Genomic DNA, 27,277 nt, shown 5'->3' with positions numbered 1-27,277 from the left:
AAAAAAAAAAAAAAAAAAAAATTAGTAGTGTGTTGAAACTGGCTGTTATGGTAAGGGGCGGGACATTTCCCAAACACCAATCAGAACACGCTGCTCCAGCCGACCAATCAGAGCGCATTGTGGTTTTCATATAGTTTTGCAAAAGAATAAAGTATTGAAAAAGAAAAAGAAAATATTGAAAAAAAAGTTTTGCAAACAAAAATAAAGTATTGAGAGAAAAAAATAAGTTTAGCAAACAAACATAAGTGTGAGCTCGCGATACCGTTTTCGCATTTCTGTGTCCTAAAAAGTGAAGCTGCGGGCTCTTTGATCGCCCCCTGGTGGCTGGATGCAACCTCGCCCTCTCCATTCAAACGAACGGGAATGAGTCAATACAAAAAAATAAATTACGCTTCAAATAAAGTTTTCTGAAAGATGGTTTTGGTCATTTGAGGTAGTTGTTATCACCCTGATATATATTCAATTGTTCTTTTTTGTGATAAGTTTGAGTTTAGCTAGCAATTTGATGCTATAGAAACGGGGCGTGTCATCATGATTGACAGTTGTGATTGACAGCTTCTCTGAGTACTGTTGGAGCTTTGGAAATTGAAAACACTTTAACATGATCTCTAACTTAAGCAAACGATTTTAATACACATTATAACAAAACGAAACCATAAACATTTTAATATTAGTAAAAGTGTGAGTACGACGAAGCGACCCACCCGCATGCCTCAGCGATGTTGCCTTCATCTGTGCTGATCTGCGTCTCGAGCAGATGACGTCACGTGGAGGGAGGCGTGGCCAGGTCCGCTGAACACGCCCCAGTTTCTTGACTCCACCCCCATGTCAAAACAGTGCCATAAAATGAAACTCGCAGAAAAGTGCAGCGGTATTGCAAGCTCACACTTGACTGAAACGCAGAATAAACGGAGCGTTGAAAATGAGTCAGTAGGTGTGAGCATGGAAAATATCTGTTGCAGAGATAAAATAGGATCATAAGCTTCTTTTACAGCAGTCTTTGATTTTTGCAATTAATTAAATCTTAATTCTTGCAATTCTTTACTTTTATTTGCAAAACTATATGTAATGATTTTGACTCCACAGTTACTGACAGACTGGGAAGAGAGGAGCTGCAACAATGGAGAATATGAGGAAAATAATCAACTTTCAAGCAGGAAAACCTGTTCTAGTAGAGCCCAAAAACAACATCAAGACTTTGAACAAGGGCATAACAGGTAAAAAGCCCACAGTTGAGCTTCTCTCTGGTGCCCTCTAATGGAATCAAACACAAGTGCATCATCTCACCGATTTATTAATATGAGCATTACAGACAGTAATGTAATGCAACACTGAATCATCTATCAAACCGTCTTCTGGTCAGATCTTTAAACATGACATGTATATATATTATGGTCTCCAGCGTTGAGAGTGATTGATGTGATTTTCCTAGTTGGTCTCTTGCGGTGCGGACGGAGAGTTTGTGCATACGATTAGGGTCGGCAGCGCTGAATGAAGCGCGGATACAGGCAGACGTCACGGATGTGGTGTCGGTTCAGCAGCCAGGTGAGGAAGCGCTCCAGTCCCAGACCATATCCACCGTGAGGACACGTGCCGAACTTCCTCTGCAACACACAAAGAGTTACATGCTTAGATGCTGAATGTGTCAATATTTCAATCAGTGAGGTATAACAAAGAGCTGGACAAAATATTCAATATTCATGATGACTTTGGTGGCATTTTGCATATATTAAAATATCTTGTATGTAGGTAAATTTTGCTGTTTATAATTACGAATTGATATACTGGTCATGATAAAATGATATTCTTCCTGCAAACCAGGCTTGATTAATACATACTTACGATTAATTTTGGTTTTACATTAAACACTGTTAAACTACTTGTCAACAATGGCTATTTGGAAACAAAACAAATCCACTTTTTACATGATTTCAGGGAAAATACAAAAATATCAAGATGTAAACCATCATTCAAAAGTTTGGGGTTGATAAGATTTTTTTTAATGTTTTTAAGAGTCTCTTCTGCTCACCAAGGCTGCATTTATTTGATCAAAATACAGTAAAAAATATGAAAAAAATATTACAATTTAAAATATCTGTTTTCTATGTGAATATACAGTAAAGTGTAATTTATTCCTGTGATCAAAGCTGAATTTACAGCATCATTACTCCAGTCTTCAGTGTCACATGATCCTTCAGAAATCATTCTAATATGATGATTTGCTGCTCAAGAAACATTATCAATGTTGAAAACAGCTCATATTTTTGTGGAAACTGTGATTCATTTTATTTTTTAGGATTCTTTGATAAATAGAATGTTCAAAAGAACAGCATTTATTTGAAATAGAATCTTTTGTAACATTATAAATGTCACTTCTGATCAATTTAATGCGTCCTTGATGAATAAAGCCATTAATCAACAATATTTGAAGGCCTGTCCTCACTCTTGTCATAACTAGAAAGATGTATATTTGTTATAAAAATAACCAAATAAGAAATACTTTTAGTTATTTAGCCTATATTAATGCTTGTTTGGTCTTATTTTAAATAATTCATCTTAAGGGCCCTCTTGGAAGTGTGTTGAGGGCCCCGATCCCATAGTTGTGAACCACAGGTCTATATGAAATATTGCCAGAAGGCCGTTACCTGGTCAGTGTACCAGTAGTAGGGTGTGGGGTCGATTCCCTCTCTCTTATACCCTTCCAGGAGCTCCTCAGCGTCCCAGATACGCATGGAGCCTCCCACAATCTCTCCGACGTTGGGCATCAGAACATCCACCTGACAAACACAAACACACCAGCCATTATAACACACTTCTGCTGAACACTGCTCTCCTGCAGACTCGTTTATAATCACAGAGTGTGAACACAATAATGTTTCTGACTAAATCATGTAATTTTTATTACACTGTTACAGTGATTTTGCCTTTTTGCATATTAAAGTGCCCCAATTATGCTATTTTAAAGGTTTCTAATTTTGTTTTCAGTCTCCTTCAGTAGATTTACATGCATCCAATGTAAAAAAAACACTTTAATTTTCTCAAAATATCCACTGCAGCATCAGCTCTTTTCTCTCAGTGTCTGAAATGGTTCGATCAAGGATTCGGCCTCTCTAAGCCCCGCCCTTCTGAGAACCTGCTCTGCTCTGATTGGTCAGCCCATCTGTTGCGATTAGTCAGAAACCAAAGCTCATTAGCATATCTGATTCTCAGTATCAGCTCCGCCTCATTTTGAGCCTGGCTGGTAACTCCGCCCACAGTGAAACCCCATTGGTCCACATAACTGCACCAAATACGTTTTGATTGGCTGTGAATGCGATGGCTTTGGTGTAGTCAGGAAAAAAATGATTTGTTACTGGATGATTTTGTTATCTGATCCTGACCGATTCAGTGAGGCGACGGTCCTCAGGGCAGCGCTGCATGTAGAAGGATTTGATCTCAGCCGGGAAACGACACAACAGGATGGTCTCGTTAATGGCGTCAGTCATCAGGCGCTCAGGGGCTTCTGGGATATCCTGTAGAAATGACACAAAAGTGGTCAAACATCATAACTCTGGCATTTCTGCCTTCTTTTCTTTGTAGTTCCTCACTCTTGGCAAGAACGTATGAGACTCGACATAACAAACCTCTCCAAACTCATAAAACGTCCCATCATCCTTCTTGATGTTGTGCTCTCTCAGCCACTCGATGGCCTCAGTGTAGTTCATCCTCTTGAACGGACGTTTAGGGGGCTTGAAGTCCTGCAACAGGAAAATAAAAAAAAATAGATGTAATGTGCAGATTATTCAAAAGAATATTCACAATGTTGGCATTTAAAATGCAGTCAATTTTGTGAATTTCACAGGCTTTTACAGGATGTTTCCATGACTGCGAGAACATCTGTATAATAGTTAACTGATAATCAGAAACACATAAAGGTCAGGGGTCATACAGGGTTGAGGTCGTAGAGCAGCTGCGCAGCAGGAGACTTCAGGACCCTGTCGACCACGTCACACACCAGATCCTCCAACCTGTTCAGAAGGTCTTCATAACTCATGAAGGGACACTCAGCCTCAATGTGGGTGTACCTGAGAACATACACACACACACACACGTTGGTTTCGATGTTTTATGTGAATGGCTGAATGTCGAATGTCTCCAGACTCACTCGGACAGGTGTCTGCGGGTGCGGGACTGCTCGGCGCGGTACGACTGGGCGATGCAGAAGGTGTCGCCCAGCGCAGGGATGCAGGTCTCCAGGTAGAGCTGAGAGGACTGTGTCAGGTACGCGTTCTCGCCAAAGTAGTTGAGGCCGAAGAGGGTGGAGCCGCCCTCCACCTGCGTCTGCACCAGAGTGGGCGGAGTTATCTAAGGACGACAAGAAAACAAACCTCCACGGTTACCTCTGCTGCTGCTCGCATGGCGGTCAAAAATGACCAAAATTCTTTTTTATTTTTATTTCAATGAAATTAATGTACTATATTTTAATTCGATAATGTTTTTTATTTAATTTTTTTAGTATTTTTTAAGGGATTTTATGGTACTAAATTATATTTACAGAATAGTTATGATCCATTTATTACCTGTTAATCACTTTTTAAGCATAGACCTGAAAATTAAAATTTGAAAGTTGTATAAATTTTAGTTTATTATTATGAAAAAAATGCATAAAAATACAACTTTAAAACTTTATATGAAAACAAGCACTTTTTAACAAACACTTTTTAACCTAGAAATGCATTAATAATTGGATTGATGGCTCAATGGGATTTAAAATGTCTTCATGTAAATGCATCAATCGATCGATTGAGCTCCGCAAAGAAATTTCAGTCTGATTAAAAGTGGTGGTGAACACCATAAATAATCCATTTAAAAGGCAAATATTAGCTGTGTGAACCTTTGAATCCGGCTACTTTCTCAACCACATTGAAAAAAATACCTTGCGCACATCTATTTACATCTTACAAACGCAATGACTGATGCTCCTTGAGAGTCTGAAATATCAAAATTGCAATTACCCTTTTTACTTAAATTCTGTATTGCAGGATGTTAACTCAGAATTCCAGGAAAAAAAGGTCAAAATTGTAAAAGGTAAACTCAGAACTCCGAGAAGAAAGTCCATTTCGAACTATAAACTCAGAATTATGAGAAAAAAAGTCAAAGTTCAAAAATGTAAACTTAAGAGTTCTGAGAAAGTCAAAATTGTGAAATGTAACGTCAGAATTCCATGAAAATGTCAAAATTTCGAAATGTAAACTCAGAATTCCAAGAAAAAAGTCAATTTCGAAATGTATTCCGAGGAGGGTGGAGCCGCCCTCCACCTGCGTCTGCACCAGAGTGGGCGGAGTTATCTAAGGACGACAAGAAAACAAACCTCCAAGGTTACCTCTGCTGCTGCTCACATGGCGCTCAAAAATGACCAAAATTCTTTTTTATTTTTATTTCAATTAAATGAATGTACTATATTTTAATTCGATAATGTTTTTTATTTAATATTTTGTATTTTTTAAGGGATTTTATGGTACTAAATTATATTTACAGAATACTTATAATCCATTTATTACCTGTTAATCACTTTTTAAGCATAGACCTGAAAATTAAATATCCAATATAAATAATAAATCTTCAATGTTTTGGAGGACAGACTGAAGTTTGGTCTCTTTTTTAAAGGCAGATTATTGCTGAAGTGAAAATTTGAAAAATTTGAAAGTTGTATAAATTTTTGTTTATTATTATGAAAAAAAAAATGCATAAAAATACTATTTTAAAACTTTATATGAAATTCATATTTTCCAAAACATGTTTTATTCTAAACTGAGGAAATCAAAGCCATTAATCTAAAAAAGTTTGAGGTTGATATGTCAAAAAATGAGCTTTCAGTAAGATTTTTTTGGGCGCAATACCAAACGTTTCCACTAGATGAGATTCGCTTCCCATGAAATATGCCCATTTTTGACAGTGAACAGTACAAGTGTGACTATTTTTTTGGCCATTTGAATCGTCCATGATTTTTTGTGTTCACACATAGCAAGTGCCAAAAGTTTCATAACATTCCGACGAAGTAAAACAATTCTAAAAAACCTAAACGTAAAATTCACGGATCAAACTATTTTTTTTGAAGACAGAAAAGCATCATCACATGAAACTTGACTCACATGAATGGCCTATTTCAATGTCAGAATGGCAAATTTCATTGTTCATCAAATTTTTGTTGTGTTTATTTTGTTATTGAGAGGAAAGCGCGCAGTACATATTTACATATTAATCTAAGCGCCTCTCAGCAGCGTAGACGACGTCAGGATTTCCGCTAACTGGTCATGTTTATTACAAACCTTTTTTTTTTTACCCCTAAGAGAAGAGCGGAAAAGAAGTATATTGGAGCCTTAAGACTTCTTTTAAGGACCATGTGCTTATTAATGTGTGCATGTGCATGGCTTCAGGAATGACCTCGCAGTAACCCCGGCTGAAGAAATGATCCCGGAAACACTGCGTGACCGTGGATCGGACTTTCAGGATCTTTGAGACGTTCTCCCCACGGATCATCATGTGCCTGTTGTTCAGCTGCACGTCCACGTCAGACTCCTCGTTCAGCAGGTTATCAGCGCCGCCCGCCGGAGCCAGACCGATCAGCTCCCAGAAATCACAGTGCAGCTCATGACCGCCCGGAGCCTGGCAAAACAAAACAAATTTTTAAATTAACTCATTATCTCCTACAATTAAAACTAACAGATGGTAATATAGTCTCCTATGATGTTCAACACATAACTCTGAAAATTTAGTTTAGGGTTTCATGACCCTTTAAGGGAGAGTACACTTTTATTTTGATGAACTGTCCCTTTAAACATAGGTAATTAATATTAATCATATTACCTGTTTGCCTTCAGGAACAGGTTTGACGGTTCCATACAGAGCGACGGTGCTCTCCGTGGACAACATCAGTCCATTGTAACACTGACACTGCACACAACACACACATCCATCATCTCAGACTGAACTACACTTTTGCTGCATTTCACTTCTTACATTCAGTATCACTGAACACGGCTGCTTTGGACAACTGAATAAAACCAACCCATTTCAGAGCAAATACAAATTTAAGATGTGGAGATGTGCCTTAAGTATTATTACAGTTCTGAAAAATATATTTATAATACACTACCGTTCAAAGGTTTGAGTTTTGTTAAAGAAAATAATGTTTATTCAGCAAAGGCACGTCAAACTGATCAAAAGTGACAGTAGAGACATTTATAATGTTACAAAAGATTATATTTCAATTAAATGCTTAACTTTTTAATCATCAAAGAATCCTGAAAATCATTTATAATTGTGTAAAATATCAACAAACACACAGTACCAGATTGTCCGTGAGAACACACTGCAGGAAACCAGTTCCGTCGCGCAGAACAATAAACAAAAGGTTCTTTCCTGAGAAAACATTAGCAAAACCATTTTAAAGTACATGTATGAGCTTTATAAATGCAGCAGTGGCCAAAAGTGACGTCCGAAGGGGATGGTTTCCTTGGCCGGACATCACTTTTGATTTCTCCATGCAGATTCAAGCCATTCAATAAGACAGAAGAAAGACAGATTCTAGATGAACAAACACACATGATCTGCTCACCTTGTCTGCGTAACCGATGGACCCAACCGAACACCTTCACCCTCTGCTCTCTGAGCGCCTCCAGTTTATCAATCTTCACCTGAGCGTGGCAGAAAATAACCAGACAAAATTGATAAAGCAGACAAACACTTTTTAACCTAGAAATGCATTAATAATTGGATTGATGGCTCAATGGGATTTAAAATGTCTTCATGTAAATGCATCAATCGATCGATTGAGCTCCGCTTGAAATTTCAGTCTGATTAAAAGTGGTGGTGAACACCATAAATAATCAATTTAAAAGGCAAATATTAGCTGTGTGAACCTTTGAATCCGGCTACTTTCTCAACCACATTGAAAAAAATACCTTGCGCACATCTATTTACATCTTACAAACGCAATGACTGATGCTCCTTGAGAATCTGAAATATCAAAATTGCAATTACCCTTTTTACTTAAATTCTGTATTGCGGGATGTTAACTCAGAATTCCAGGAAAAAAAAGGTCAAAATAGTAAAAGGTAAACTCAGAATGAGAGAAAGTCCATTTCGAACTATAAACTCAGAATTATGAGAAAAGTCAAAGTTCAAAAATGTAAACTTAGAATTCTGAGAAAGTCAAAATTGTGAAATGTAATGTCAGAATTCCAAGAAAAAGTCCAAATTGCAAAATGTAAAGTCAAAATTTCGAAATGTAAACTCAGAATTTCAAGAAAAAAGTCAAAATTTCTAAATGTAAACTCAGAATTCCGACAAAAAGTAAATTCCGAAACGTAAACTCAGAATTCCAAGATAAAAAGTCCATTTTTAAATGTAAACTCGGAATTCCAAGAAAAAAGTCAATTTTGAAATGTATTCCGAGAAAAAAGTCAATTTCGAAATGTAAACTCAGAACTCAGAGAAAAAAAAAGTCAATTTTGAAATGTAAACTCAGAATTCAGAGAAAAAAGTCAATTTCAAAATTTGAACTCAGAATTCAGAGAAAAGTCAATTTCGAAATGTAAACTCAGAACTCAGAGAAAAAAAGTCAATTTCGAAATGTAAACTCAGAACTCAGAGGAAAAAAGTCAATTTCGAAATGTAAACTCAGAACTCAGAGAAAAAAAAAGTCAATTTTGAAATGTAAACTCAGAATTCAGAGAAAAAAAGTCAATTTCGAAATGTAAACTCAGAACTCAGAGAAAAAAAAAGTCAATTTTGAAATGTAAACTCAGAATTCAGAGAAAAAAGTCAATTTCAAAATTTGAACTCAGAATTCAGAGAAAAGTCAATTTCGAAATGTAAACTCAGAACTCAGAGAAAAAAAGTCAATTTCGAAATGTAAACTCAGAACTCAGAGGAAAAAAGTCAATTTCGAAATGTAAACTCAGAATTCCGAGGAAAGTCAATTTTGAAATGTAAACTCAGAATTCCGAGAAAAAAGTCAATTTCAAAATGTAAACTCAGAATTCCGAGGAAAGTCAATTTTGAAATGTAAACTCAGAATTCCAAGAAAAAAGTCAATTTTGAAATGTATTCCGAGAAAAAAGTCACTTTCGAAATGTAAACTCAGAATTCCGAGAATAAGTCAATTTCGAAATGTAAACTCAGAATTCCGAGAAAAAAAGTCATTTTCGAAATGTAAACTCAGAATTCCAAGAAAAAAGTCAATTTCGAAATGTATTCCGAGAAAAAAGGCACTTTCGAAATGTAAACTCAGAATTCAGAGAAAAAGTCACTTTCGAAATGTAAACTCAGAATTCCGAGAAAAAGTCAATTTCGAAATGTAAACTCAGAATTCCGAGAAAAAAGTCAATTTCGAAATGTAAACTCAGAATTCCGAGAAAAGTCACTTTCGAAATGTAAACTCAGAATTCCGAGAAAAAAGTCAATTTCGAAATGTAAACTCAGAACTCAGAGGAAAAAAGTCACTTTCGAAATGTAAACTCAGAATTCCGAGGAAAGTCAATTTTGAAATGTAAACTCAGAATTCCGAGAAAAAAGTCAATTTCAAAATGTAAACTCAGAATTCCGAGGAAAGTCAATTTTGAAATGTAAACTCAGAATTCCGAGAAGAAAGTCAATTTTGAAATGTATTCCGAGAAAAAAGTCACTTTCGAAATGTAAACTCAGAATTCCGAGAATAAGTCAATTTCGAAATGTAAACTCAGAATTCCGAGAAAAAAAGTCATTTTCGAAATGTAAACTCAGAATTCCAAGAAAAAAGTCAATTTCGAAATGTATTCCGAGAAAAAAGGCACTTTCGAAATGTAAACTCAGAATTCAGAGAAAAAGTCACTTTCGAAATGTAAACTCAGAATTCCGAGAAAAAGTCAATTTCGAAATGTAAACTCAGAATTCCGAGAAAAAAGTCAATTTCGAAATGTAAACTCAGAATTCCGAGAAAAGTCACTTTCGAAATGTAAACTCAGAATTCCGAGAAAAAAGTCAATTTCGAAATTTGAACTCAGAATTCAGAGAAAAGTCAATTTCGAAATGTAAACTCAGAATTCTGAGGAAAAATGTAAAAATTGCCAGATGTAAACTTGTTTATTAATTATATCCATTACTGCCTCCCCATCTTGTAACTCTTTAGCTATTATATAATGAATATTATATTATGCATCTAATTCAGAAATACTATGAAACTCACGGTTTTGGGTTCAGGAAGGCTGGGGTCGTTCTTGATGATGATCTTTTTAGCTTCTTCCAGATTCTTCTCTCTGCGTTCAGCATCTTCAGCCTGTCGATCATGACAGCAGACAGGCAGAGATGATAAACACAACAGGGATTATTGATCTACAGAGGGCAGGTGAATTACAGAACGCTCCAGGTACCTCCTTCTTGTCTTTGCTCTCACTCTTCATCTGCTCTCGATTGAAGAGCTTCTTTGTGTTCTTCATTTGAGTCTTAGAGATGACGGCCCAACGCTAACAACACAAACACACCGTAATGACAAACTACTCAGGACATACACTACAGGTAAAATGATATTCCTATGAAACTTCTACGTAACTTCTTGTTACGGTAAGTTAGTGTTATCTGCAGGTTCACACACCTCTCCTTCCTTCTGTGAATCCACATAGATCACTGGGAACGGCTCTTTTCCAGCAAACAACAGTGCCTGAGAACATTTAGGAAATATGAATGATAAAGTATGAAACAAAATAAAGAAAATGACCATCACAGATAACATCACGTAGCTTGCAGGCACCTTGAGTGGCGTTTTAAAGGGCTTCTGCTCGGATCCGTCTCCATCCGCATCACTGCCCTGTTTATCAGACACGTACAGTTCTTCTGCAGGAGGAAACAACATCAGATTACACATTCCACCAGTTTGCAAGCAGATTCAGAGCAGGAAAAGGCTTTAGTGTGCTGGCGAGGGCACTAGGTAGGGATGAGCACATCGATCAGTAATTATCGATTCCTTTTAAAAACATCAGTAAGCCATAATAGATGAATATGTAGAAAGTGGCCTGTTTAAAGGTGCAGTGTGTAAATTTTAGCGGCGATGTTGCGAAGTGCAATATAGAGAAGCTACAGTGGCCAACAATTATGTCGTCTGAGACAGCAGAGAGTAGCTAGTCAATCGAACGCACTCTGTAGAGCAGTTTGTCCATTTAGGGCTACTGTAGAAACATGCCGGTGCAAAATGACGACTTAAGGTCTTTGCACAGAGTCTGAAATTCACGTCCGAAATTTTTGCACATTAAAAAATAAATACGACCTCACGTTGTGTCAATCACATTTACACACTGCCTCTGAAACTTTCATCCATCATAAAAAAATTCGTATCAGGTTCGATTTTCTGCGTTTTTCGCATCTGTGGCACGCGTTTTGAGAGACATTGAATCGTGATTCGGATCGCGTGTCAAACTGCTGAAATCACGTGACTTTGGCGCTCCGAACCGCTGATTCGACACAAAAGATTCATAACGCTCCGAAACTTCCTGAAGCAGTGTTTTGAAATCGGCCATCAATATATAAGTCGTTATTTTGTTTTTTTGACACACCAAAAATATTCTCGTCGCTTTATAATATTAATATTGAACCACTGTACTCACATGAACTGATTTAAATATGTTTTTAGTACATTAATGGATCCTGAGAGAGGAAATGTCATTGCTCCCTATAGAGGCCTCACTGAGCCATCGGATTTCATCAAAAATATCTTTATTTGTGTTCTGAAGATGAACGAAGGTCTTACTGGTGTGGAACGGCATGAGGGTGAGTAATAAATGACATTATTTTCATTTTTGGTTGTCACTTTCACTTTTACTTTTTATGTTGATGGTATTTTAGGTTATTTTATTCATGTTAATGTTATAATAAATTATTATTTAAGTCACAATATTTCTGGATTGTTTTACATCTATTGGTACATTTTTATTTAATTGTGTTCGTATTTGCTTTTTTAATACATTTCTTATTAATGGCCAACATTTCCTTATAATGTAATGATCTTTTTTTTTTTTTTAATTTACATTATTTTGAAAAATCATAAATAATAATAGGCATTTCTAAAAATATAACAAAAAGTATCTGTATATGATTAAAATGTTTAAAATCCCAAGGATTAATTTGATTAATCAGCATTTAAGAGTTTAATATTTCCGAAAATGTGAAGCATTTGACAGATCTAGTCAGTTTATGACTACATGTAGATGAGAGATTGCTCTTAAAGCATGCTCTGATGCAGAGATTTTACAAATTTAACCACTAGTAGAGTATAATTGAGTATATGAGTACAGAAGCATTATTAAATGGTAATATTATTATGAATATTAGTGTAGTACAAAGATTTAAATGAACACAGTTGTGTATTGCAGCATATATCACTAGAATACAGTATTGAATGATCTGACGCAACACTGCAGAAAACATGCAGCATCATCTTCATCACCATCATCATCATCATCATAACTCACTGATCGACATCTGACCGATGCCCTCGTCCGCCATTTATGCTCTATGTGCCTCAGATGAGTTGAGTCCGGCTCGGTTCGGGAGTTGTTTTCAGGTAAACGCTCCGATAATCGGTTCGTCCGTCTCGCTTCCTGTACCGACACACGCGGACACGAGCTGCTGGCCTGAAGACTCACTCACGCGCACGCGCGAGCCGTTCAACGCTATCGCTTCAGCAGAGGATTGGCCCGTTCGCAGGATGACGCTTATTCGGGAAAGCTGATTGGTTGGTTTGAGGTTGGGGGCGGGAGCTTAAATAAAGGAGTTTAGGGTTGGTTGTTTTTTGACGTCAGTCACCAAACAGAAAGTAAAAACGTAAAATACGGTAAAATGGTGCGCACTGATTTTTTAACTGCATTTATAGCAAAATGTTTTGGATAGATTTGGAATGTTTTCTTTGTAAATGTTTAGGCGTGAAAGTTTACTTTTCTGAAAAAGATATATATATTTTTTTATTTTGTGGCCTTTATTGTAAATTTGTGTTTCATTATGGGGAAATACCATATACATAAAGAGAAATGGGCTAAAGGAAAACCCAACTTTCTGTTATTTCAGATCTATTTGTGAAAAATTATATAGAGTTACTACTTGGGTCGAAAAACAGTAAAGCAAAACGCACTAGGTCTCTTTGTGAAGCTTTTGTTATTTATATGATCTCATACCTGTTCTATTTTCTTTTTTCTTGTTTTTTTTTATTATTATTACTTATTTTTTACCTGTATTATTATTTATATTATGCTGTACATTTTATATTTCTTTGTTGTAGTTTATATTTGTTCAGTACTTGTATATCATATGCTGGAAATCGATACTAATAAAAAAAAAGTAAAAAAAAAAAAAAAAAATACGGAAATGTAAAATATAAAATTACAGTTTTACGGATCTATTTGTTAAATAATATTGTAAAAATGATTTCTGTAAAAAAAAAAAAAAAAGTGTCACTTTTAAATATGAACGAGTCCGACCCCAATCTGACACACTGAGCAATTTATTTATTAATATATTTTTTACATGGCCACAAATAATATAAATACTTCAGTAAAAGGTTAAGGTTTCATCAAAGTTTGTGTCAGTACAATACAAAACCTCAAAAACATGATTTAAAAAGTTCAAAGTTCATAAAACACCAAGGTGTTTATGAAACAAATGTGTGTGTTTGTGTATTTCATCTACATCTCTTCATCACAACAGTGAACTTTCACTTTACTGTGGGCATCACGCTGTCTCGACCATCTCCCACTCCTCGGCCCAGTCTTTATGCTGGATCCATTTCCGGCAGAGCTGGGATTCAGCAACAATAAGAAAGAGACAAGTATTCATTAGCCATGATTTCATTCACAGCACTATTTTCATCCCACCTGACATATTATTATCTCAATAATAACGTTAGCACAAAAACGTGTTTGGCCATTCATCTAACGTTTTTTAAATGTTACTTCAGAGAACATTCAAAAGTAACATTCCCATAATGTTTGCAAAAGGATATGATGGGATAAAATTAACCATGACAAACATTTTAAAGAACAGATGTTTTGAACGTTCAGAGAAGATTCAGAAATAACATTTAATGGGAACGTAAGCAAAACGTTTTTTGGAACATATTTTTGTCAGGAGGAATAATCTCCAGAGTTAAATCAACTCTGCTCAGAGTACATATGGCCCCTCTCTTTATAGTGTTAAAATAACACTGAAGCTGAGTTAAAGTTAATGAGATAATTAAGTGATTAATTAAGTAATGATTGTGCATTAGTGATGAACACCTGCTGTTAACAAGCAGAATCACAAGCAGAATTACTCTGAGCAGAGTTGATTTAACTCTGGGGATTTTACTGTACTTTACACATTGATGTTTAATAGGGTTAGGGTTTGTTTAAATCATTAAGAGCATTTTGAAGTCTTACAGGATCCCAGCAACGCAGGTGAAAGATTCCATACAGGAGCGCAAAACAGAAAATGGTGGTTTCCAGGGAAATGGCGCTTTTAAAAAGCACTTCAAAATTCTCAGGCAGCTTATCCAAGAGCTGAAACAACACCAACAGTTCATTCAGTAAGTCATATTTCACTACTTAACAACAAAACATCCCAGTAAAAAAGGGCAGTCTCTACATTATACCGAAGTGCTAACCTCTCCACTGTAATATTAGGCTGTTACAATGCATTTGTTTTGGTTCTGAGGGACTGTTTGCTGATTTACGTTAATTTTTTTTCAGCTCTTTACTTGTCCGCCAGGAAAAAATGAGTTTGATCTCTTAAAATGGATTTTCAGATGCCACGGACATCCAATTATGATCATTCTTGTGCAAGGCACCTCATAAAATGTTTAAAGACCTAAATTGTCCTGTAAAAAATTAATATTATAAATACAATACCGTTCAAAAGTTTTAGATCATTAAGATATTTTTAATGTTTTATTATATTTAATGTTTTTAATTTTTTAATGTTTTACCAAGGCTGCATTTATTCAATCAGAAATACAGTAAAAATTTGAAATATTATTACAATTTAAAATAATTTTCTTATATGTGAATATATAGTAAAATGTAATTTATATCCAGTGATTAAAGCTGAATTTTCAGCATCATTACTCCAGTCTTCAGTGTCACATGATCCTTCAGAAATCATTCTAATATGATGATTTGATGCTCAAGAAACATTTATGATTATTATCAATGTTGAAAACTATTTTTTTCAGGATTCTTTGATGAATACAAAGTTCAAAAGAACAGCATTTATCTGAAATATTATCTTTAGTAACATTATAAATGTCTTTACTGTCACTTTTGATCAGTTTAATGTGTCTTTGATGAATTAAAGTATTGATTTCTTTAATTTCTTTTAATAAAAAACAAATTCTTACTGACCCCAAACTTTTGAACGTGTATAATGTTACAAAAGCTTTCCATTTCACATAAACACTGTTCTTTTGAACTTTCTATTCATCAAAGTATCCTGAAAATATTGTTTACAACATTAATAATAATCATAAATGTTTCTTGAGCAGCAAATCATCATATTAGAATGATTTCTGAAGGATCATGTGACACTGAAGACTGAGTAATGATGCTGAAAATTCAGCTTTGATCACAGGAATAAATTACATTTTACTATATATTCACATAGAAAATTTTAATTAATTTGTAAATTAATTTGTAAATTTTAAATTGTAAAAATATTTCACAATTTTTACTGTATTTTTGATCAAATAAATGCAGCTTTTTTTGGTGCGGTCTTTTAAAAAAACATTATATATTTTTTTTTTCTATAAAATGTAATAAAATAACAATATTTTTAACTCACTATAGTATTGTACTGATATACGTATAATTTATTTATGTAGGCTAAATGCAATTTTTTTAATCATTTATTTTTTATATTTTTTTTCCATATATATATATATATATATATATATATATATATATATATATATATATATATTTTTTTTTTTTTATATTCTCCACAGACACAGTAACTTACTGTGAAATGATCTGAGCTTCTCAGATATGATCACTGATGTAATAAATGTATATAGTTCAGTGGTTATGATCAAACCTGCTCTTGTCGTCCCTTGTAAGGCTTCAAGAAAGGAGAAAACTTTGTTAGCTCCTTATTTTTCCTAGTTAACGAGGTCACCCCAAATCTCCTTTCTTCTGCTTTCTTATCTGTAAAATAAACACAAAAACATGCATGTACATAAGTAGAAAATAAACATAAACATATTGTTTCAAAGCAGAGAAACACATCTGACATCTTTTTATATGGCTAGTCAACACTCTGATTGGTTTTGTTGTAATGGTTGGAGTCCAGCAACCAAATTAACAGCTAATTCTTAATGTGTATAACATAAATATATTCCTATTTTATCTATAATATATTCTCAGTCTAAAAACACACCGTACTCTGCAGTCGTCTGGCTCAAAACTAGAAATAAAAACACTAAAGTTCTGATCCTGATCATGTTTTGCTCATCGTCCCGTCACCATGGAAACACTGATGACTGATCGCTGGACGAACGTACACAAAAAATAATTATTTTAAATAAAATATTCACATAAGTTCGATACATATAAAGGTGAGCGGCAACATTATGTATAATAAATGCAAATAAAAAAAAATAATTAAATAAAATATAAGTTATTTTTACCTCACGACAGTTGCTGAGGATTTGCGACATCTCTGTGATGACTTTCGTCTGTGATTGGTCAGCCCGCCTGCCTCGTCATCACTACACAGGAAGTGTGTTCGGGGACAAGCGTCGTGCCGCGCCGAGCTTCAGTGATTTTGACCGATCAGAGGTGATTATTAGCGCTAATCAGCGATTCGTTCCCCGTGTGTTTGAGTCATGGTCGGGGTGAAGGTGATCGGGAATGACTCGGAGTTCCAGGCGGAGCTGAGCGGCGCCGGATCCAGGTTGGCCGTGGTGAAGTTCACCATGAGCGGGTGAGTGAGAGTGTGTGAGGCCTCCTGCAGCCGAACCCAACAGAACCGAGAACACATACATACATACACACACCTAGCCGGGGAACGAGACTCCGAACCGGGTCAGAACGGCACAAACAGACCCGCCACTCAAACACACGACTGAACGGAGGACAAGAACAGAACCAACACCGGCATGACTTGGCAAAACACACACACACACACACACACACACACACACACACACACACACACGTTGGGTTCGGGTACACAATTAAAAGAACTGTGTTTTGTTGTGTTGTTGTCAGCCGAACTCTTGTGACACAACATATTTACTTGAAATCCCTCTGAGATTTTAAGTTTAACAACAATAATTTAACAACACATTCACATGTTGTTTAATGGTCACATGACATGCAGGTAAACATAACATATTTATATATTTTAGCAAGTATTTAATAATTATTAATTAATTATTTATTAATAAATATGTGTATTTATACATTTTAATAGTGCATTTTTATGATTATTATTATTAAATTAATAATTTTCAGGTTGAATATGTAGTTTAAAACTGCAGCATCTATTTAGGAGGACGTTTATAGTATGTTTTTATTTAGTACATTTATTTTTAATGCTATTTTCAGATGATTCGAACAACATCGTCTGTCAGAATTTAGTTGTTTTTAAACAAACAGATTTAAAGTCACTTTCATTTCTTATTTTTTTTATGAAATACTGCAGTATTTATTATAAATGATTATTCGGTGCACATCATTATTGTTTTAAATTCATGTTTCTCGTAATCTTGAATCAAAATATCTTCCCCTCCCTCTTGCAGCGTCATCTCTTCTCTGATGATGAGGGCGGGGCAACCTGTCACTCATATGAGATCCACCAATAGCATACCACAACCATCCAATCAATTCCTCACAGACAAAATCAAGCCCCGCCTTACATTTGTTCTTGTTCCAGAAGTGTTTCATTGGATATACGGCACAATAGGGAAGAAAAGACAAGTGCGAATTCCATTTCATGCCGACTTTAAGGGAAGAAGTGTCCTAATTTTAGGGCTGAGATGATGGTTTTTCTTTGTCCAGGTGTCGTCCGTGTGTCAGAATAGCTCCAGCGTTCACCATGTTGAGCAACAAATACCCTCAGGTTGTGTTTCTAGAAGTCGACGTCCATGTCTGTCAGGTGAGAGAGCACTTGTGATTGACACTAACACATGTTTACAAACCTACACTATTCCAGGATCCAGTCTGCAGTTTGATTTAAGTCATTTCAACTTAAATTATATTAAACTGACTTTAAAAATCAAGTTGAATATTGTATAACTGTAAAATAAAATATAAAAAAGAATAAAACATTTTGAAATGGAGTTTAACCCTTATAAGGTCTTTGGGGTCTTTTTAGACCCCAAACGACGTTTGCTCAAATAAAAAAAAAAAAATTTCTTTGTCCAAATTGCATGAAACTTTGTACAGTTGTTAACACTTTCTAGATCTACAAAGAAAAAAAAAATTGGAGTGATATCTTGTTTTTATGTTAGTATCACACTCAGGGTATTTGGGGTCTCCAGTGAGCCCAGGCAACAAAATGTAATTTTATAACAAAATAATTGTTTTTAAAAAAACAAATGTAATTTTACTCTGTTTATTAATGTTTTTGCTTCATATTTGTGCAGTTTTTGGAGGATTTATCATATTTTATAAATTTATATAAATAAAAACTATCATATTTACAAGTAGATGCTACAGAGCTCCTCTATTTGCTATTTGACTGACTCTTTTCACAAGTATTTTTCAGTTGGATTCATATCTAAATATTATAAAATCACAATTATCACAATAAAAATTACTTTTTGTCAAAGTTTAGCATTTTTTTTGTACTGAAAAAGAATGTTTTTCAATAATTTTGATTTTGAGGATGAATTTTGTCCATTTTCTAAGTGTAACAATTTTTCATTACAACAAAATACTAAACCTAGACAAAAAGTAGCTTTTATTGTCATAATTGTGAGTTTATAATATTTAGATATGAATCCAACTGAAAAATACTTGTGAAAAGATGTCTTTCAGTCAGTCAAACAGCACATAGTGGAGCTCTGCTGCCATCTACTGGTAAAAATTATATATATTTTTACTTTTAAAACTGCATTTTTCAAAGGAAGGGCAAAAGTCTTACACTAAACCATGTCAAATTATCCGTTATCCCCATGAATGTAAGTTAGAAATGTGGGTCTTTTATAAAGTGAATTTTACATAAAAAGCTGTTTTTGTATAAAAAAATTTTTCATTTATTTATATAAATTTATAAATTATGATAAATCCTCCAAAAACTGCACAAATGTGAAGTAAAAACATTAATAAACAGAGTAAAATTACATTTGTTTAAAAAAAATATATATATGTATATATTTTGTTACAAAATTACATTTTGTTGCCTGGGGTCTGTGGAGACCTCAAAGACCCTGAGTGTACTTCTCAAACGAAGACTGCACAAGGGTTAAAGTACATACATTTTTACAGTGTGGCGTGACCAAAATGTTTATTTTCCGTCTCTTAGGCAACAGCTGCAGCCAATAATATCTCAGCAACGCCAACGTTCCTGTTTTTCCGAAACAAAGTGCGCGTGGACCAGTATCAGGGCGCAGACGCTTCCGGGCTGGAGGAGAAAATCAAACAGCATGTGGAAAATGATCCCGGGAGCAACGAAGACTCGGATATTCCCAAAGGCTACGTGAGTACATGCAGTCTGCTCCCGTACACTGGGTTTTACTGGGTTCCTTTCACTCATGAACTTTGGAGAAGTGCCACATCTGTAGTGTGAATGTCATTTGTTGTGTTCAGATGGACCTGATGCCGTTCGTGAATAAAGCGGGCTGTGAATGTCTCAATGAGAGCGACGACTGTGGCTTTGACAACTGTTTAATCAAGGACTCGTCTTACCTGGAGTCAGACTGTGATGAACAGGTGGAAATCTTAATGCTGTACCTTTTAAATGTCATGTTTACATGCAAAGGAACTGACGGTGTTTTGTCGCACGGATTCACAAGCTTGAAGTCCGTCTTAGATTTAAAGCTGGTATTGTAATTTTCTGTATTTTGTTGCACAGCATGAGCTGTATCTAATGGCCGTTAATCTGAAAGTGAAACTGTAATGTTGATCTTATATGAGATCAGATCACAAGTTACTGTCAGTGTGAGTTTCTCAAGTACACAGACCGTGTGTAAATATGATCTGTAGTGTTGAACGTTCTGCGTTTGTTTGCAGCTTCTGATCACAATCGCCTTCAATCAACCTGTCAAACTCTTCTCCCTGAAACTGCTGTCTGCTGAACTCGGTAAGAGACGTCCTTTCTGACGAGAACGATCAGTGTTCTGATCCAGAGAAAGCCATTGTCATGTATTGATATGAGTCTTTTTTAACCACACAGTATCATTATTTCTGTCTTACAATCATTCAGATGATCACAGAAGTACTTGGATAAAAGTTTATAGTTCAGATATAAACACTGATGTCTAACAGTAGTGATCAAAATAGAGCAAATCATCTTTTGAAAGTAACAGGTGCTTCAAATAACGATTGTATCAGTTACATTGTTACACCAGTAGGTGGCGACAAGTGACTGTTAAAATATGTATTTGTCATTAAATGATTCATTCAAGAGATTCGTTTAGAAACACTGATTCAACCAGAAATAAAACAAGTGAAGTCTTTGAGTGAGTCATTGAATCATTCACTCAAACTTTTTAAAAATGTATTCAAATTAATTAAATATTTTTTAAATAGACTGCAGCAATTAACATTTTGTCAGAACCTCTAGTAAATTGCATGTTATTTTGTCTATTCAGAATCGTGCAGCTCTACTTAACATAGAATAATCATTAAGTAAAATAAAATAAAATGCAAAAAAACCCTTATTTTATTTTAGCTAATTAAAGGTGCTAAAGATGATGTTTTGTTTTATATATTTTTGCTATATTAATTGAAAATATCTTGTCTTTGCTAACTGATAAAAGACTATTTATTAGGTTCACTGAAAGGAATAATTTTAATATACATCATCTGTGCACGAGGTAGGGCCTTAAAAACATCAGCCAATCGTTTACGTGATCATCGCATAAATTATTGGCCCTCTGGCTTGTCAATCACTGCCATTACGTTCCTTGTGAGAGACCTTGTGTTCCAATACTCGTGCACGAGTTTTGGGAGGCGTTCCTTTGAAATGAGCTGTGAAGGAGGGGGGTTGTTCTTACGCATGCGCTCATTTCAAAAACTCACTAACAGTCTTTGGTTTCTCAGTCGACGAAAACATCCTCTATAGCACCTTTAACAAGGCAACTTTACTCATTTTTAACTAGTTTAACTTGTTACACTAAAAATTTTTTTGCTTAAATCAAAGTACTGATATGTATACCAAAATTAATAGTTATGCCTTGAATGGAAGTTGCTTTGAATAAAATAAATATAAAATAAATAAATCAAGAAGAATCAGTAATGTTGTTTGATTAAAAGAACAAAGATAGGCAACAACAGCTGCATTCACTGTGCAAAATGATCTGATATTATAATACATGTCTGTTTACATAGAGACAAACTGACTGTTTAATCATTAATAAGTTGGCAAAACAGGCATTTTGACTAAGACGTGCATATGTCTGTTAAATTTAGCCCTTCAGACCTGGTACAAAAGTGCTATTGATCTCTGATATGTTGACCGTGTTCCCATTGTCCTTTCATGTGTTTTCAGCTCAAGCCCCAAAGAGCGTGAAGATCTTCATTAATCTTCCTCGTTCCATGGGTTTCGATGATGCTGAGAGAAGCGAAGCGACGCAGGCACTGGATCTGTCAGAGGAAGACTACAAAGACGACGGGCTCATACCGCTCAGATACGTCAAGTTTCAGAACGTCAACAGTGTGACTGTACGTTAAATTACACTCTTAATGCCGATACAAAATTTAAAGTCTTTTTTTAACAATATATTTTTCTTAAAGTACATAAAAAACCCCATAAAATAATAAATAAAAAGAATAAAATTAATATAAATAAACAATAAATAATAAAAAACAGAAACCACAAGATCTCACTTCAGCATATTAAAATGCACTTGGCATTCCTTAGTGTAATAATTACCCATCAATAAAATCCGAATGTCATTTTTTTTAACTTTTGTAAAAATAGTCAATCTTTAAATGTTCACCTTATTTAAAGGGAAAGTTCACCCAACAACAAAATGTGTCATCATTTACACACCCTCTAGTTTTTCTAAACCTGTATGAGTTAAGATTATATAATTTGAAGAATGTTGGTAACCAGAGTTGCTGGTCCCCATTGACTTCCATAGTATGAAAAAAAAAAAGTTGCTGGTCCCCACTGACTTCCATAGTATGAAAAAAAAAAAAGTTGCTGGTCCCCACTGACTTCCATAGTATGAAAAAAAAAAATAGTTGATGGTTCCCATTTACTTTCATAGTATATAAAAAAAAAAAGTTGCTGGTCCCCATTGACTTCCATAGTATAAAAAAAAAAAGTTGCTGGTCCCCATTGACTTCCATAGTATAAAAAAAAAAAATAGTTGATGGTTCCCATTGACTTCCATAGTATGAAAAAAAAAAAAAGAAAAAAAGTTGCTGGTCCCCATTGACTTCCATAGTATGGAGAAAAAAAAAAGTTGCTGGTCCCCATTGACTTCCATAGTATGAAAAAAAAAAAAGTTGCTGGTCCCCATTGACTTCCATAGACTTCCATACTTCCATAGTATGAAAAAAAAAAATAGTTGATGGTTCCCATTTACTTTCATAGTATATAAAAAAAAAAAAGTTGCTGGTCCCCATTGACTTCCATAGTATAAAAAAAAAAGTTGCTGGTCCCCATTGACTTCCATAGTATAAAAAAAAAAAATAGTTGATGGTTCCCATTGACTTCCATAGTATGAAAAAAAAAAAAGAAAAAAAGTTGCTGGTCCCCATTGACTTCCATAGTATGGAGAAAAAAAAAGTTGCTGGTCCCCATTGACTTCCATAGTATGGAGAAAAAAAAAAAAAATTGCTGGTCCCCATTGACTTCCTAGTATGAAAAATGTTAGTGGTTGGTCCCCATTGACTTCCATAGTAAAAAAAAAAAAAAAAAAAAAAAGTTGCTGGTCCCCATTGACTTCCATAGTATGAAAAAAAATAATAAAATAAAATAGTTGATGGTTCCCATTGACTTCCATAGTATGAAAAAAAAAAAAAAAAAAAATAGTTGCTGGTCCCCATTGACTTCCATAGTATGGAGAAAAAAAACTAAAAATTGCTGGTCCCCATTGAATTCCATAGTATGAAAAAAAAAAATAGTTGATGGTCCCCATTGACTTCCATAGTATAAAAAAAAAATGTTGCTGCCTGGTCCCCATTGACTTCCGTAGTATGGGGAAAAAAAAAAAAGTTGCTGGTCCCCATTGACTTCCGTAGTATGAAGAAAAAAGAAAAGTTGCTGTCCCCATTGACTTCAATAATATTAAAGAAATACTATGGAAGTCAATGGGAACCAGCAAATGTTTGGTGACCAACACTCTTCAAAATATCTTCCTTTGTATTCAACAGAACAAAGAAACTTATACAGGTTTAGAACAACTTGTGGGTGAGTAAATGATGACAGAATTTTTATATTTGGGTGAATACTATGGTATTTTGGCCCCCTTGTGTTTTAAAAACATTTTGGGAATCTGAACCATTTTCCAGAGTACTTAATTTCTAAACTTCTAATCAAAGGTTTCTCATTCTCCACCTGTTTATGTTTTCAGTTATTTATTAAGTCAAACCAAGGAGACGAGGAGACGACAAAAGTGAACTACTTGACGTTTATCGGAACTCCGGTCCAGGCGACAAACATGAACGACTTCAAACGGGTTAGTAAATACTATTAACCTATAGTATCGCCATTCAATCAAATCCTGATGAATCCACAGTCTGTCCGACATTATTTTCAGGTGAAAATTTTATTACTTAGCATCATGGAAGTAAAATGTGGTGCGCTTGATGTTTTTGCGTGTCAAATGCAGGTTGTGGGTAAGAAGGGAGAAAGTCACTGAAGAGGAAAAGACGACACGACATATTGCTGCAATCTCTCCACGGGCGTCTCTCTCCACCAACATGACTGGGCAAAATCAACACACACACTCACACACACACAGCGGAGCGCTGCATACGTCCCTCAGCTCGCCATCAGAGGGGGAGAGAGCGAGAGAAGACACAGCTTTGTCTCAATGAGGCCGTGTATCACGCATCATTTTTATCTGAAAACCTCCTGAAAATGTTCCTGTAAATAAAGTCGATCCTTTTTCAAAGGCATGTGGCTACTGTCTGTCTGTCCTAACACTTCAGAGCTGAAACTGTTGCCTTTTCATCATTTTAAACACCTTAATATAAAATTAATGCATCAAAATGCATTTTTCTTGAAAAAATAATGTGGCGTTGTTCGTGATCTAGCCGCTGGGTGGCAGCAGACGCCATGTAATCAGCGCGTGTCCGCGGGAGCGCGTTCCTGTGAGAGGAGCTCCGCTATTTAAAAACGAAATGAAAATGTATAACAGGTTTATACATAAAAACATTCGCGTTTGTTTGGAATATTATCCTTGCATTTGTTTAAATCCTATAATTTGAAAGAAACACGAAATGGGGACAATTTACAATCATTAAAATTAAAATGATTATTCATATAGGCTAATAAAATCATTTGAATAACGTATTTCATTAAAGAATAACATTTCCTTGCATAAAACACATTTGTAAACATTGCGTTTTAAATATAGCTAATAAACTATATTTTTTGAGGAAATATAGATGGTTTTTGAACTACAAAGGCAAACGTGTTTTAAATCAGTATTTCTGCTAAATATATTTTTTGAGGACATTGATAATTAGCCATTTATAGAAAAATTAAATATCTAACGCATGTGACTATTTTATTAACTATTCGTCATTGTTTAATTAGCTTATTAACAAGAAACGTCCATATACATAAGCTATTAATTAAAAAACAAAAGAATAAAACCATTATTGATAAATTTGTTTAATCTCGGATTGTAAATCTTAAATCGATCGAGAAGAATAATTGAAAAAGTCGCGTGTAAACTCGCTGTATTTAAATTACGCTTTATTTCACATTTGGTTATTATTAAATGAGCAATGTAATAATGCTCCTTATATCATGCACAAGTCACAAGTAAAATATTTTTTAATTCTAATTTAATTCTGTCGGGTATTGTTTTTGGGTTAATTTGTGAATATTTGTTTTCATAATACGCGATTGTTTTCTTTGGAAGATTATCAGATTATGATTGAGCATAAATGAGACACTTAAAAAAACGAATTATATGATAAATGTAATCGATGACACGTTTCATAAAAATAAATAATAATAACGGACATTATTTTTGTTAAATGTTCATCAGAAAAAAATAATAAAAAAATACGCCTTTTTATTCAAGATTTGTTTCACACATTTTTACAATTTTAGTTCTATAATTAAAGCAGTCATATATTTTTAATATAAATGTATTAAATACGGCCAGTTCAGCATATTCACAGTGAAACCTTCGAGACTCCGCCGGTCCATCTGAGGTTCATTTCTCAGTATAATAAACTCTGAGGTGTTATGCTGCCATTTTGCTCTACAATGTTCTGTAAAAGAGACTGAACTCACAGGCCTGATGATTTGAAGCAGAACTGAGATTGTGTTGTAGATGTTGAGCGCTTTAACAGACTCGATTTCGGGTCAGATGTGGTTAAACAGGATGTTGGACGGCAATGAAACATGTTCAGTAATGTAATAAGTGCATGAAAGAGGGTTCAGTACTGCGTTAGCGGTCAGCGGAGAGCTGCTCTCTGGATCCGGACGGTAGTTCAGTAAAAATGGGAACACTGAGTCAACAAAATGAACGAACGGCTTTCAAACCACATTACCCTGGAGTCAAGATCAGACGCGATGTTCCTCATGTTTTTCATTTGAAGAGGTTTTTAGGAATTCGGATGAAAAGTCACTACTATAGCTGACAGATATCCGTCAAGCAGGTGTCGTGTGAAATCACACAATCTGTTTTTAAAAAAAATGACACACCCTAAAAAAGAAAAGAAGTCACGGGAGCGACCCGCCACTTTTAAACCAATCAAAAGCGTCAATCATTTTGCGCACTCGCGATTGATGAAGTGCCGTTGGAACAGGCGAGAGTTTCTGTTTGAATTTAAACAACAAAATGGTGGCGGTTCCCAGAACAGCACGTACAGGTCAGCATTGTTTTCTAAGTTTAAAGTTACATACATATTTTAAAGGGTTAGTTCACCCACAAATGAAAATAATGTCATTTATTACTCATGCCGTTCCACACCTGTAAGACCTTCATTCATCTTCGGAACACAAATTAAGATATTTTTGTTGAAATCCGATGGCCTAGTGAGGCCTGCATAGCCAGCAATGACATTTCCTCTCTCAAGATCCATTAATGTACTAAAAACATATTTAAATCAGTTCATGTGAGTACAGTGGTATACTATTAATATTATATATGTGTTGAATCAGCAGTTCGGAGCGCCAAAGTCACGTGATGTCAGCAGTTTGGCCGTTTGACACGCGATCTGAATCGTGATTCGACACAAAAGATTCATAAGGCTCCGAAGCTTCCTGAAGCAGTGTTTTGAAATCGGCCATCACTATATAAGTCGTTATTTTGTTTTTTTGGCGCACCAAAAATATTCGCTTTATAATAGGCCTATTAATATTGAACCACTGTACTCATATGAACTGATTTAAATATGTCATTGCTGGCTATGAAGGCCTCACTGAGCCATCGGATTTCAACAAAAATATCTTAATTTGTGTTCTGAAGATGAATGAAGGATGTGGAATGACTTGAGGGTGAGTAATTAATGACATTATTTTCATTTTTGGGTGAATTAACCCTTTAACTATTTTGTCACTAGATTTAGCGACTCCCTTGCTGCTTTTGAGACTTTTTTTTTTTTTTTTTAAATCTAGCAACATCTTGCACAAACCTTATCTAGATTCTTATCTCATTCATTGGTCAATATTTATGTTTATATAAATAAGTGAAAAAGCCATTTTGACGTCATTTGGCGACATTGAGCAATCAGATTTAGCTACTTTCAATAATTATTTTTTTTTTTTTTAGCTACTTTCAATTCAAAGCATTTGGCAACGCGGTACATAACATATAATTTATATTTAGCATAATATACATAAATATAAGTAGTATTCATGTTAAAAACAAGTGAAATTGTATGGAGAACTGGATTCTTGTTCTGAATAAATTATGTTTGTACCTGCACCAAATGCTTGA

At 34.9% G+C, this 27,277-nt stretch overlaps 2 protein-coding genes across 3 annotated transcripts; one reads left to right on the top strand and one right to left on the bottom strand.

The window, feature by feature from the left end:
- Window positions 1–1,278: 1,278 nt before the first annotated feature.
- nars1 (asparaginyl-tRNA synthetase 1) lies at window positions 1,279–16,516 on the bottom strand. Of its 2 annotated transcripts, XM_048165450.1 has the most exons (18): window positions 16,411–16,516; window positions 16,069–16,178; window positions 14,421–14,540; window positions 13,727–13,800; window positions 10,769–10,851; window positions 10,613–10,678; window positions 10,392–10,484; window positions 10,208–10,297; window positions 7,598–7,676; window positions 7,331–7,401; window positions 6,847–6,933; window positions 6,424–6,645; window positions 4,145–4,344; window positions 3,929–4,064; window positions 3,624–3,737; window positions 3,381–3,512; window positions 2,646–2,777; window positions 1,279–1,604 (listed from the first exon to the last, which is right to left on the bottom strand). In XM_048165450.1, exons 3-18 carry the CDS (start codon window positions 14,450–14,452, stop codon window positions 1,473–1,475), a joined length of 1,743 nt encoding a protein of 580 aa, XP_048021407.1. In that variant the 5' UTR covers window positions 14,453–14,540; window positions 16,069–16,178; window positions 16,411–16,516; the 3' UTR covers window positions 1,279–1,472. The 2 variants fall into 2 exon arrangements, with proteins under 2 accessions (XP_048021407.1, XP_048021408.1); XM_048165451.1 differs by lacking the exons at window positions 13,727–13,800; window positions 14,421–14,540; window positions 16,069–16,178; window positions 16,411–16,516 and adding an exon at window positions 12,483–12,669.
- Window positions 16,517–16,723: 207 nt separating this feature from the next.
- txnl1 (thioredoxin-like 1) lies at window positions 16,724–24,272 on the top strand. Its single transcript, XM_048165452.1, has 8 exons — window positions 16,724–16,956; window positions 18,036–18,132; window positions 19,504–19,677; window positions 19,788–19,910; window positions 20,211–20,280; window positions 21,691–21,863; window positions 23,726–23,830; window positions 23,984–24,272. The coding sequence occupies exons 1-8, from the start codon at window positions 16,859–16,861 to the stop codon at window positions 24,011–24,013; spliced, it is 870 nt and encodes a 289-aa protein (XP_048021409.1). The 5' UTR covers window positions 16,724–16,858; the 3' UTR covers window positions 24,014–24,272.
- Window positions 24,273–27,277: the final 3,005 nt, after the last annotated feature.

The sequence above is a fragment of the Megalobrama amblycephala genome, linkage group LG18 (assembly GCF_018812025.1).
Source record: "Megalobrama amblycephala isolate DHTTF-2021 linkage group LG18, ASM1881202v1, whole genome shotgun sequence".
NCBI lineage: Eukaryota > Metazoa > Chordata > Actinopteri > Cypriniformes > Xenocyprididae > Megalobrama > Megalobrama amblycephala.
The sequence above is the reverse complement of the archived record's forward strand: the minus strand, read 5'-3'. Positions and strand labels throughout refer to the sequence as shown.